The sequence below is a fragment of the Heliangelus exortis genome, chromosome 12 (assembly GCF_036169615.1).
Source record: "Heliangelus exortis chromosome 12, bHelExo1.hap1, whole genome shotgun sequence".
Taxonomy (NCBI): domain Eukaryota; kingdom Metazoa; phylum Chordata; class Aves; order Apodiformes; family Trochilidae; genus Heliangelus; species Heliangelus exortis.
In genome coordinates, this window is record NC_092433.1 from 18,690,280 (window position 1) to 18,703,091 (window position 12,812).

The window sequence follows — 12,812 nt, forward strand, 5'->3', positions numbered from 1 at the left end:
TCCATTGAAATCAGACACAGGTCAATCTTGTTTTATTATTTTAACAAATTGTATCTCCATTACTGGAGATTTAATAATTGTATCAAGCAGGACAGTTCTGTGGGATATTCAAGGCAGGAAAGGTGGAGTTTCAGCTGAGATGGATGAAGTCAAGGCAGAAGAAAGGAGCAGTGTGCCAAGGTGGGCAGAGGTGGATGAGGGAAAGGACCAATGCTCGGGAAGCAGGGCATGAAGCTGTAGGAAAAGTGGCTTCAGCACTGCCCTGCTGCCTGTTCTTACTGCTGTAACCATCTTCTATCTGTGAGCAAGAGAACCAGAAGAGTCCTGGACTGGTCCCAAACTCCCTAAATAAAAAAAAAGAAAATTGACAAATCAATGTCTGAAACCTTCTGACAGCAGTAGTGTGTGGCATTATTGAAGGATAAGCAAAGGCTCTAAGTTTTCATATCTTAACTTTTATTTTATCTTATTTTTTTAGCAAATTTTATCAAGGAAAGAAAACCCAAACTGCTGATCCCCCCTGAATCTGCTGGCAGTAGCTCATCAGTCACTGTCATCAAGGGAGGTGTCCTGCTACTGGAATGTATTGCTGAAGGGCTGTGAGTAATGCACAATTCTGCACAAACTTAATCACCTCTTGAAATAGAACAGAATGAAAAAGCTGGATTTAAAATTATACAGCTTCAAATGAGTATACCTGCCTGCCCTCAAGTTTTAACTGAGCCTCTATGCAGAGATTTTCTGAAGTATTCATGTTCCTTGTAAAGCAGCACAGAGCTAGCATGCAACATTCATGTGTTTCTTAAGGCTGTAGTTTATAAATAGTTAATTAAAAACATTCTGTGAAAGCTACAGATTCTCTTTTTTACTCTTCTGTTAAAAAAAACCCTACTATAGAAATTTTTTTTGTCAGCAGTACTGTTTTTGAGCTGTTGAGAAACCAAACAACACCCAAATTCAGTCTTTCTGCAGTTTGTCTTGCAGCCTGTAATGTTTCTTTTCTGGTTTTGCCAATTTGGTTTTGGTTCAGTGCTCCAAAATTATTCACCCTTTTTTTTTCTGAGGACTGAGGGTTTGAAAAGCAAAGTTATTGAGCTGCTTCATACAAGAAATGTCCTGCTGAGAGGGGCTGGTGCCCCCCTGGCCCAGCTGCAGTGGGGGATGCTGGCTCAGGGGTTGTGTTTCTGGCTTCTTTCTGTGGTCCATTGCCCAGCACCCAGAATTTCCATACACAGGATGATCTCCTAGATGACAGCACATTGAGGAGCAGTGTCCATAACCCCCAGTGAAAGCAAAGTTACTTCTGGTTTATTTCTGGTAGGGCTGTTCCTTAAATGGAGACTTAAATCATCATCTCCTCCTGCAGGTCTGTGAGCACAGGCTGTGGTTAACAGAGAGATAATTCATATTAAGGCTGTGCAATTATATCCCCTCTATAAAATGCCAAAATCAGGCTATTTATCTACCTGAACAAACATGTTTAGGGTATTTTGTTTTTCCATGTTGGCTTGAAAGAATTGCTCACCCCAGCTGGCAAAATGCTACCTCTGCAGTTGGTTGCCATTTCTGAGAGAAGGTGAATTACTTGTCTCACCTGGAGTCATTCCAAGTATCTGCAGTGAGTTTTAGTTCCCTGTTGCAACTCTTCCTCCTCTAATTCACTCCCCATCGAGCTAATTCACAGGCACAGAAACCTCCACAGGGCCAGAGCTCTGAGCTTATTGGGTTTGCAAGGGATTTAATAGGCAAATCACCTTGGAAATGAGTTTTACAGAAACAGAAAGCCAAATAAAGGACACTGCTCATATAGAAAAAAAGAAAAAAAGGAAATATTTTTATTCCACTCAACATTTCCCAAGAAACTTTTGTTTAAATTACTTTTTTTGAAGTAGTCACTTTTGGAAGAAGAGAAAATACTTCTTTGATCACCAAACAAACCTTTTTCACTGAGCCCCTTGCAAAATGTAGAGCAAAATAAAATATTTTTGTTAAAATTCCCATTTTCAGCAGAAAAATGATCAGCTTTGCCTGTATCTCTGCCAGTCCATCCCACCAAATGTCCATAAAGCATGGAAGCACATTGACTCAGCCAGATCTAACTCAGACCAAGGGCAGCCAACTGCAAATTAAGGAATTAAGCCCATTTCCAACCTGTCATTTCTGAAGCCTCCCATGCAGGGGGGTGACAGTGCAGGAGGACATTGCCTCCCCTCAGCACCAGAGCATCACAGAACCTGACTTTGGGACAGGAGCAAGACAAGGACTTTTGTAGGAAATAACAGCACTGAGCACTTGTACTCACTGCTCATGGAAAGCCACAATTCCTGGGTACCCAGAGCTTGGAGTAACTTGTGCCTGGGCATTTTGCCACCACAGCAGATGGGCACAGAGTGAGCAGAGACAGCACTGTGTCCCTGTGTCGTGTGGGGTGTCAGCAGCCCAGCTGGGAAGGAGCAGCCAACAGCTTGTCCTGAATTTCTGTGTCACTGCCATTTGCTTTCTACAACCATCAGGAGCATTCCCAGCCATCTCCAATGGTTGGCCACCTTTCTAAGCAGGCAGGACACCAAGTGAAGCCACTCTAATGAAGTCTTTACCTCCTTGTCTGTCCTCAGGTGACCTTTTGGAGGAGGATGAGATGCTCTTCCCTCTCCCACAGTCAGTGCCAAAGAGTGCAGCATCATGCCATGGCCTGGTGTTGGTTGCTAAGGATTTATTCAGAGGGGTCCTTCAACTCTAGAAGCAGTGTAGATTAATCATATATAGGACAACCTATAGCACAGCCCCAGTGTCCTAAACCAACCCAAAAGATTGAAAACATCCCCTTGCAAACCACACCTACAAGGCCCAGCAGCTCTGCTAAGACAGCATCACAGCAAACTCAACTCAAACCTTTCTTTTTCATTGTTTCCTTTGTTTTGTTTTGTTTTTCTTTGATATTAGCCCAACTCCTCATCTAAGCTGGGTGAAGGTCACTGGAAACTTGCCCAAGGATGAACCAGAAACAGAAAATTTTGGGAAGATACTGAAGATAGACCAAGTGACTGCAGCTGATGAAGGAACCTACCAGTGCACAGCAAGCAACCCCATGGGCAGAGCCAAGCACGAGTTCCATGTTCATGTTGAAGGTACCCAGCCCAGTGCACTCAACTTTTTGATTTTGGACAGGGAGGATGTCACAGGGAAGTGAATAAGAACCTTTGGAAATGTCTCTCAGTGTAATGTATAAATTCAGCCAACTATCAGTTCATTCTAGCCCAGGTTCTGCCTTGTAGGTTTGGGAAACCTGAAGAATGTAGCAGCTTTTAAAAAAAAAAAGTATTAAATAGAAATAATGCATTTTTTTTCCCTAACTGTGATGGGTAAAGTGGTAGACAGAAATATCAATCCATTATCAGATCCAGTGATTAAAAATGTGAGTTAGTCAAGCAGAGAGATTGATGGAATGTCTTGTATTAACCTGACAGTCACACTAAAAAATCTGATTATTGCATTTGCTCTTGGAGAACGTGACAATGGCTGCACTGGGCCAGGTCAGGGGTGCATTTAGCTCCATTTCCTTCCTTGGGCTTCCACCAGAAGTGAATCCCTAGGGAGAAGGAGCTTACACACAGGGCTGGGGGCTGAACAGGGTGGATTCTGGGCTAGCAAAGCAGAGAACCTGAGATGTTTGTGCATCCCTTTGGCTACCATTTATTTACCTTCTGCTAAAAGAAGGCAGCTGAATGAGGCCAGCCAAGATGCCTTCAGAACACAAGTGCAGAAGAGGTGCACAGTGCCAGCTCTCCCTCTTTTTTCCTTTCTCCCTTCTCTCCCTCCTTTCCAGGCCCTGCTGGAGATGCTCTTTCCCAGTGAGTGTCCCTCCCAGCAGTGTCACTGCCCCTTGCAGCCCATAAATAGTCACAGAATGAGACTCCTAAAGCACAGCTGAAAAACATTTCTCTTTCCTGATGAAAAATGCTCCAGCCAGAGTAAAAAAAAAAAAAAAAAAAAAAAATCAGAAGCAGTGTTAAGCTGTCAGAGTGTGCCAACTGCTTCATTTTAATCTGGGTCTCTTCTCACTCCTTGGTCACAAGGAAAGGCACTTCCAGCTCCCTGCTCTGTATTTACCAGCAGCTGTGGAAGAGCCTTTTCTCCCAGGATGTGCCAAATCCTCCCCAGTCACTTGACACAACCTTCATATCTTCCAGACTTCTTTCCCTGCCTGGAAGTGTGGCAATGGGGGATACCAGGGCATGGCAAGTTTTCAGCTGTGATGGAGGGGAAGTGCTGACTCCTAGAAATCATTCCAGATGGTTTGGAGCATCTCTGCTGTAGCTGAATATTTTAACAATCTGGCTCTGATTTCCTCGGCTGTAAAACTTGAATCAGTCAAAGAAATTGCAGGAACTGCAAAACCTAAAATACCAGAGAAATAACATTAATTAAGCAGCTCAGAATATTGACCCCCTTCTCCCCCAGTCTCCAGAGGGAGGAAACCTTTCCAGTAACTTGTTGTTCCTGCTCATTAACAAACAAATTATTTAAAAAAAAAAATAGAAAAGAAAAAAAAAAGAGAGGGAAACAATTCCACTTGAGCCATTTTATTGTAACAAATGCTTTTGCAGTTGGTTTTAAATTCATTTTCCACATTTAATAGTGGAATAATGTTGGCTGCTGTCACTAGCAGGTATTCTTCCTCTTAGGAGTCACCTCACATGCAGGTAACAAGGTAAAATTGAGCCCAAACACTGTCTTCTTCTAGAATTTCTCCCCAGAAAATGTCCCTGCCCATCACTCAGGGCTGGGCACGTTCATCATCCTTGCAGCAACCCCTGTGTGCACACTCCAGGGCAGATCTTGAGCTGGAGGAAGGGAGCATTGGTTTCAGTGGGTTGCAGGGAGGTTGTGCTGATGTAGAGCATCCTCCCTCCCACCTGGCAGGTTCTCCTCAAAGGGTGCATGCAGGGAGAAGGAAATTAAACATGGAAGAAAAATCCCCTCAGTTATTAACCACCCACCACTCTCAGTCTGGTGGTGGTGTAAAAATTGGGATTTTGCAATCGGTTTTGCACCTTGTCTCTTTTTTTCTGGTCTTTTCTCTGGTATTTGAGGATCTCAAACCAATGTCCCAGCCTTCTAATAGCAGTCTTAATTAATAATATTTACATGCAGTGGACTTACTAATCCTACAGCAGTTTGAGGGCAAAGATTCAGGTGGTTATTTCCAAGTGTATGAAAATATTCAGCTAGCAAATAGCTTGACTGTTTGAGCATTTTAATCTCTCTTCCCAAGGAAAGATGTAGCCTGGAATGTTGGAGCATAAAAAACCCCCATACTTGTGATTAGAATGAGAGAGAATTATTAAAAAAAAAAAAAAAAAGGCAAAGCAAGCCCACATATTTTCTTGACTTCAGATGTTTGTTTTTTTGGTTTTTGCATATAATCTCTCAAGCCCAATATAAAATGTACCTAAAACCTCAAAGCCTTCTCACTATCACAGGGACTTGAGTCACTTGACTGAGGCTCCTAAATTGTCTTTAATAGAAATAATTATTACAGTATAGTGATTAATTATAGTGATATAATAGCTAAGGGCTTCTGCAGTTATGTCCTGTAATATTTTCATTACTCAGCCAGAGGAAAATAAAATAGATGAAGCTAATGGGAGGCAGAAACCTGTCAGGATTGGTTTAATCAGGGTCATTGTTCCATTGGGAAATTGCTTCAGGACCCCAAGGTGGTCACTGCAAGGTGATACCCTCAGAGTGGGATGGATTTGCCAGCCCTTGGGAAAATGGGAGGAGAATTTGAAATGGTCTTGACAAATTGGGAAAATGGTTTGCAAAAAAAGGCTGAGCTTCAGCAGGCACAAGGGCAGAGCAAGTCTCATCAGGCAGCACTAATTGTCTTCCTAAGCATAAGGATGGAAAGTGTCTGGTTAGACTGGTCTGGAGGTTACACTGGATTGCACATGTCTTGAGTAAAAGCAAAAATCATCCTGGAAACTGGAAAGAAAAGTGTCTTGTTGTAAGAGAAACTGCTGAGAACTGCTAAATCTTCATGTAACATGATGGGGTTTTACACCACCTGTTTCATCAGGGCTGGGGGGGACTCAGGACAGAAGTCACTTAGCTCAGAGCTGGGCATTTGAGGGAAAATTGACAGATATGGTGAATTTAGGAAAGAATGAACCTTGGGGATGCTGAGCAGCCTTCAGATGCACTGAGGTCCCTCACAGGGGATGGGCACAGCCTGTTCCCTGCCCAACTCCCAGCAGGAGTTGGGCAGACATTGAAAATTTGTTCTAGTTTCTTGACTAGAAATTTGTTCTAGTTCTTGACCCAGGAAGCTGTGGAGGTTTGGATCCAATGGAGGTGCTTTATGTGTAGGTGATCCTGCTTTGTGGTGGAAGGATGGTTGAGATCACCATTTAAGATTCCTTCTATTTCTGGATCCCCTCTTTGCCATGAAGAGAGAAATCTCTACATCAGGAGCCCCACATTTATGTCTCTTATCATGAAGAATATATTATGCAGTGAAGTATCTGCTGCACCATATTGCAGATTGTCTGGTTGGCTGTCCAAACACTGTTTTTTCTAGCTAAAAAAGAAAAAAAAGTGTATATTCTGTTATATTTTTTGTATACTTATAAGTAAAATAGCATATCTGCCACACAGCAAAGAAAGTTATTCAGCCTTCCTGTGAAATTACATTTCATACTTGACAAAATCTCATTGCTCATGGCAGCTGCATCACCTTCTTGGAGCAACCCCAGCAGTTCCTGTGCTGAGAAAGGAGAGCAGTGGCACAATAAATCTGGAAAAAGGAAAATAGGAAGGGATCTGTCAGGTGGTTTGTATTCAGGCTGGGCTTGGTGTCTCACCTCCTCCAAAATAAAAGGAGATGCTGTGTCTCAACTGTTGTGTTTGTCACAGACCTAGTGGGGGAAAAAAAATAATTCATCAGGGTTGTTACAAACCTTTACACCTCTGACCTGTCTTTTCTTGATGGAAGCATAACACACATGAGAGAGAGAGAAGGAAAAAATCTGCAAAACCAAAATATTCTGCTGCTTGCAGAACATTACTTGGTTGGGTTTTTTTGGTTTTTTTTTCCTGGTTCCAAATAGAAGGATCCAGCACTGCAGTGAGGAAGGTGGCAGGAGAAATCTGTGCTGTGTGAAGGAAATGCAGAGATATTCTCATGTTAGAGAAGCTCCCATGCCTTGGATTTCACTTCATTCTTTGGCTGGTACTTAAGAATGTCTCTTCAGGGGTGAAAATGGGGGGCTGTGCATAGAACCCCTCGTGTATCACACTTCAGGGGTGGTTTCCTTTTAATATGTCTGTGGGAATATGAGCTCTGATGCTTTGTTTCAGCATATCACACATAACATCTGGAGAGGTATTACTAGGCAACAGCTCTGTTAATCTTCAAAGCATTTTATAAGCAATAACTGATGAATCCTCATGTTTCCCAGGCATTAGCTCATCTTTTTTCAAACAGGGAAGGAGACCCAGAGATCTCCTCAGCACATGCAACAGAGGTGCTGTCAGGTCTGGAATTAAAAATGGAAGTTTGTTGCTTCTCAGGGAGAGGGAATGATGAATATAGGGATGTGTTTTGGACTGAGGCTGCCCAGGGCTCAGGGATCTGCATTCAGTCTGTAGAGAACACAGCATTCATCAGAGAAATGCCTTTTTTCCCCTACCTTGGTTCCCTTCCCTCCTCTGAGGGTTTGTTTTTCTGAGGATATTTGGGTACCTGATGCTCAGGGGCTGCTCTGAGGAGGAGGGGGTTTCCTCAGAGCTGCCCCAGTCCATCTGGCAGTGCTGGGGAAGAGGAGAGGACAGGGAATGCTGCAGCACTCTGCTGCTCCTCTATCCCCACTCCATGGGCAGCCTTCCTTTTCTGCTCCTCAGGATGCTGGTGCTGTCCCCAGAGGTGAGAGCATCTTCACCATTCCTAAATGCATCACAGGACAGCCTCTCATCTGAATACCTGATGGAGAAACCTGGAATATGTTAAATGACAGTGCAGTTCTTCAGCACAGCTCTGGGAGCATCTGGAGGTGCTGCTGTAGGGTTGGGCTCCATCACTGTCCTCTGCTCACCAGCATCTCCTGGGCAGAGGAGTGGAAGCCTCTTGCTCATGCCCAGAGAGGGGGATTTGAGCTGGGTGGATATTTACCTCTTATTCTAGTTGCTGAAATAGTCTGACTTCATTTCCCAGCCCTCCTGTCTGAGAGCCCCTGTGAAAAAGGAAGCTGCCCTGGTCAGGTTGCCCCCTTCCCCAGTCCCTCACCTCCCTTTTGCATTTGTTCTCCACTTGGATACACCCTGCCCGTCCTCCACCCCCGACAGACAGGGTTTGCAAAGTCTGGAGGACAGGAATAGATGTGTGCTGATGCTAATTTTACCTTTTGCAGCAGCAGTCAGCAGGAAGGAGCTGCCAGCCGCACAACCGGGCTGCTGGGAGCTGCTAGGATCTCTTGGCAGCGTTTGCCACCTCCTGGAGGACCATGGCAATAGCACTCAGGCTTGTCTGACTGTGAACCTGATCCCTCTTGTATCCCTTTTTTTTTTTTTTTTCAGAGCCTCCTCGGTGGATAAAGGAGCCCCAGGGTGGGGTTTACAGCGTGGGGACAAATCTGGTGCTGCTGTGTGAAGCTATTGGTAACCCAGACCCAACCATTCAGTGGAAGCTCAATGGGATGCCCATAGACAGTGAGTACAAGGTTCAGTGTCCTCCATCAGGTGGTGGATGAGTGGGATGTGCTGGTGTTACACCCAGGAAGAGAGAACACACAAATCCTCATGTGCTGAACATGGTTTGACATCTATTTATAAACTAATTAATACTTATTTACTTCGTAGAGGTGACAGAATGGGTTTGGTTGGAAGGGATGTTAAAGATCATCTTGTTCCAACCCCCCTGCATGGGCAGGGACACCTCCCACTAAGCCAGGTTGCTCCAATCCCCATCCAACCTGGCCCTGAATATTTCCAGGGATGGGGCAGCCACAGCTCCTCGGGGCAGCCTAGGCCAGGGTCTCACCACCCTCACAGTGAAGAATTTCTTTCTGATATCTGATCCCCTCTTTCATCTTGAAACTCTTCCCTTTCATCCTGTCACTCCAGACCCTTATTAAAAGCCCCTCTCCAGCTCTCCTGTAGGATCTTGAAGAGGGCAGAGGTGAAAGCTGGAGGGCTGTGGAGTGGTGGCACCCACGAGTTGGGAACACAAGCCCTGCTCCACATTGTAGCAGTATTATTATGCCATTTTTTTGAAAGTTTGCAGGGATTTTACAGAAAATTGGTGCTCTAGAGCTCTTTAGGCAAACTGCTCTCCAGCTGTAAAGCAAGGTCCTGCTTTGACCTCGGGCTTTGCCTTTGGCTTTCAAGCACTGAGGAGAACCTGAGCACACCACCCTTTCCCCCCGTTTCCTGATAGAGTCTGGATCTTTCCAGGTAGGACTTTCAGAGGAAGAGTCTCTCCCAGGGAGATCAGCATCACCAACCTGCAGCTCCAGGACAGTGCTGTGTACCAGTGTGAGGCCACCAACAAGCATGGCACCATCCTTGCCAGTGCCAACGTCAACGTCCTCAGTGAGTACCCTCCCAGCCTCCCCACCAAAAAGGAGGGGACTCAAGTGTCCCATTCTGCTGACTGAATGCTGAGGAGCTTGGGGGTTGTCACCATCTCCTTGTGGTTCTGGTTTTAAACCCAACAAAAGCAACAAGCCTTCTCATGGGCATTATTTGAAGCTTAGCATACATGCTCATGAGCTTTGCTATATTCTTTATTTTTAAAATGTGGTTATGCACAAACCCTTTTGAATTCAAATGTATTAAAACCACTGGGGCTGACTTGTGACCACAACTCTGGTGTTGAATTATTAAGTGTATTGTTAATCTTTGATTTCAGTTGTGGTGCTCGGCCTGGCCTTTGACAAAAGGGAGTGATGGGAATTGACTTAATAAAAGTGGTCTCCAGAGGGTGCAGAACTGGCTCTGTTTTCTCTCCTGGAGCACAGTGATGTTTTATGTTCTGACATGTCCAGCAGTCAACCACTTGTCAACCTTTGTCACTTTTTTACCTTTGTCACTGACCACTGTTCCCTTTGTCACCCAAGCTTAGGAGAGCTCAGGTGCTCAGTGCGACTGGTTCCAAAGGCACTGAAATTCCCAATAAATGGCTGAGCCTTTCACTTGTGCTGGAGAAGGGATGATGCAGGGCCAGTATTTATATTTCTTTAGGTTCTGAAATGTAGTGCTGCTCATTTTGCATTTTCTTCTGCAGATATTGCTCCCTTAATACTGACCTCAGATGGTGAAAACTACGCCGCAGTGGAGGGCTACAGCGCCTTCCTGCACTGTGAAATTTTTGCTTCTCCTGCAGCAGATATTAGATGGTAAGCCCCAGAGAACTGATGTTTCCATGTGAAACAGGTCCCCAGATGCTGAAAAATGTGCTAGTTATTATTTCCATGGAGTTAAAATTACAAATTTGTAACAAGATTTTATGTAATGTAAGTATTCTGTGTTTAAATGCCCCCTGAAGAGCTGGTTTATAAAAAAAGGCCACTGAAACTCCTCAATACCTGTGTGAGACAAGTGCTGGGATATTCATTAGATGAAGCCATTTTGTGCAATTTATTTGTGAAATGAAGCTTTCTCATGCTTAGTTTAATGTTGGCAGCTTCTTAGGTTTGTTCCCACTCTGGAGGTGGGGAGGTGATGACTTCCAGAGTGTATTTACCTGGCAGGGGCTTCCTTGGGTTGGAAATCACAGGGCTGTCATGGCACTTGACATGTGCAATAAAATTGCAGGTGACAGCTGTAGATTAAAGACTCGAGCAGACTAATTTAAAGACCTTGCTAGACACTGTCAATGTGGTTTTAGTTTGCAGGGAGCTTATGTCCCTTTCCCACTGGCTGCTCATGGGTAAAGTCACTTGCTAATCTTGACCTGACTGTGGCTGAGACCAGCCCCCCAAATTCCTGTATCCCCTGCAATGTCTGCTTGATAACAGTTCAAATAACAGTTCCTTCAGCCCTAGAAATAACCTCTAATTATTTTTATCCTCTTTAGGACTAAGGATGACAGCATAGAGCCTCTCTCAACACTACGTTATGAGTTAAACAAGAATGGCACCCTAGAGATCAAAGACACCAAGAAAGAAGACTCAGGGTCCTATGCTTGCTGGGCTGCCAACTCTGTTGGAAAAAGAGCAATCACTGCTAACCTGGATATAAGAGGTAATGTTTTTCTTAGGGATAGAAAGACCTTTGCCATCTGCTGGTTTTAGATTTTAAAATTTTAGGTGAATAGGTAATTAATAAATGCTCAGGCCACGATCCAGATTTCTACTGTGGGGCTATAAATTCTCTGTAAACACAGACATGAAGTTGTCTCCACTTTTCTCTGCAATTTTCTCTGATGTTTACTTTCTTCCTGACACTTTCAGAAGCTGCATAAGCCACCAAAACCTGTCACTTTACTCCCCCAAACTGTTAATTTTATTTCCTTGGCATTTAGGGCTTGCCAATAAAGAAAAACACCTTAAATACTCAATTAACAAAGATCTCAACAGAACTCTCAGAGGCAGGTTAGCTGTGACAAACCTGGGAAAGAAACACTCCTTTTGTGTTCTGTTTTCACTCACTCCCTTTAGTTGGTAAATTTTACAGTAATAATAAAGCCCATGAAAATATACAATGAAATTCTTACAGAGCAACAATTCACTGTAAAAAGAAAATCTGACAGCTGTTTTCTACTTACTTATTCTGTTTCATTCAGATTAGAGTCAATTAAAAGAACAAACTTGATTGCAATATTTTTTTTCACTTGACTTTAATGAGCTTGTAATTTTGGTTGGATCATTGCCAGGGTCTGTTTCAAATGGCAATTAGACATAAAAATAATATTCAAGCTTATTCTAGCATCCATTTCATGACATTCTGCTAACAAGGATTTTATTTTCACCTATGTCTTTTTCTGTGGTTTTGGGTTTGGGTTTTTTTTTCTTTTTTTTTTTTTTTTTTTTCTGGAGCTCTTTGGTGTGGAGTAAACTAAAAAGAAAGACTTATTCAAGATAGAGGATTAAAAGCTGGAAAATATCTGTTTCAAAACCAACCATCCTTCACTTGAAATGCTTGTATATGTAAAAAAAAAAGGCATGATCATTGCTCCTAAAGTTGATTTTCATGTATGAAGTGCTTAGTGAAATTTTGATGTAATATTCTCTCTCCTAATCAAAGTGTTTTCCTCTGATCTCTCAGATGCTACAAAACTTCTTGTTACTCCGAAGAACCCCAGGGTGTTGAAATCACATTCCATTTTATTGAAATGTCAGGCTGAATATGATCCACACTTGAAAAACAGTTTTAAATTGTCCTGGAGGAAAGATGGAGAGGTGGTACCACTCAACAGCACAGCAGAGGGCAGGTGAGCAGGAAGAAACAGGAGTTTTCTTGATGTCAGCCCAAGAATGCTGAGTTTCAATAACCAGGAGAGTTAATAACTTGAAATGCAGATTCCTGCTTGCAAGAGTTCTTCATGTGGTATGTGAGTAGAGCTGCATTTCATAGGCATACAAATCTAAATATAAATGCATTTTTATGAGGGCTGAGCCATGGCTGGCAAAGGATTTGATTTTTTTATTAACTCTCTCACCATCACAGCAGAATATTGTGGACATGTTGGTTCAACCCAAAAAGACAACCCCAGTGCAGTCAGTGGGGGGTTGGTTTCTCCAGGAAAGTCCTAGAAATGGTGAAGTGGATGGAAATCAGGTTTCTGAGGTTCTGCCTAAATTCACACCCAT

The 12,812-nt window shown here is 43.4% G+C and overlaps 1 protein-coding gene across 11 annotated transcripts in view; it reads left to right on the forward strand.

Moving 5' to 3' along the window:
* CHL1 (cell adhesion molecule L1 like) overlaps nt 1-12,812 on the forward strand; it is a 124,196-nt gene that overhangs the window by 84,601 nt on the left and 26,783 nt on the right. For all 11 annotated transcript variants that reach the window (XM_071756341.1, XM_071756335.1, XM_071756338.1 and 8 more), the window contains 7 exons: nt 479-599; nt 2,944-3,128; nt 8,578-8,709; nt 9,454-9,591; nt 10,286-10,397; nt 11,078-11,244; nt 12,268-12,433. In XM_071756341.1, the coding sequence (XP_071612442.1) occupies nt 479-599; nt 2,944-3,128; nt 8,578-8,709; nt 9,454-9,591; nt 10,286-10,397; nt 11,078-11,244; nt 12,268-12,433 (1,021 nt within the window). The remainder of the gene's footprint in view (nt 1-478; nt 600-2,943; nt 3,129-8,577; nt 8,710-9,453; nt 9,592-10,285; nt 10,398-11,077; nt 11,245-12,267; nt 12,434-12,812) is intronic.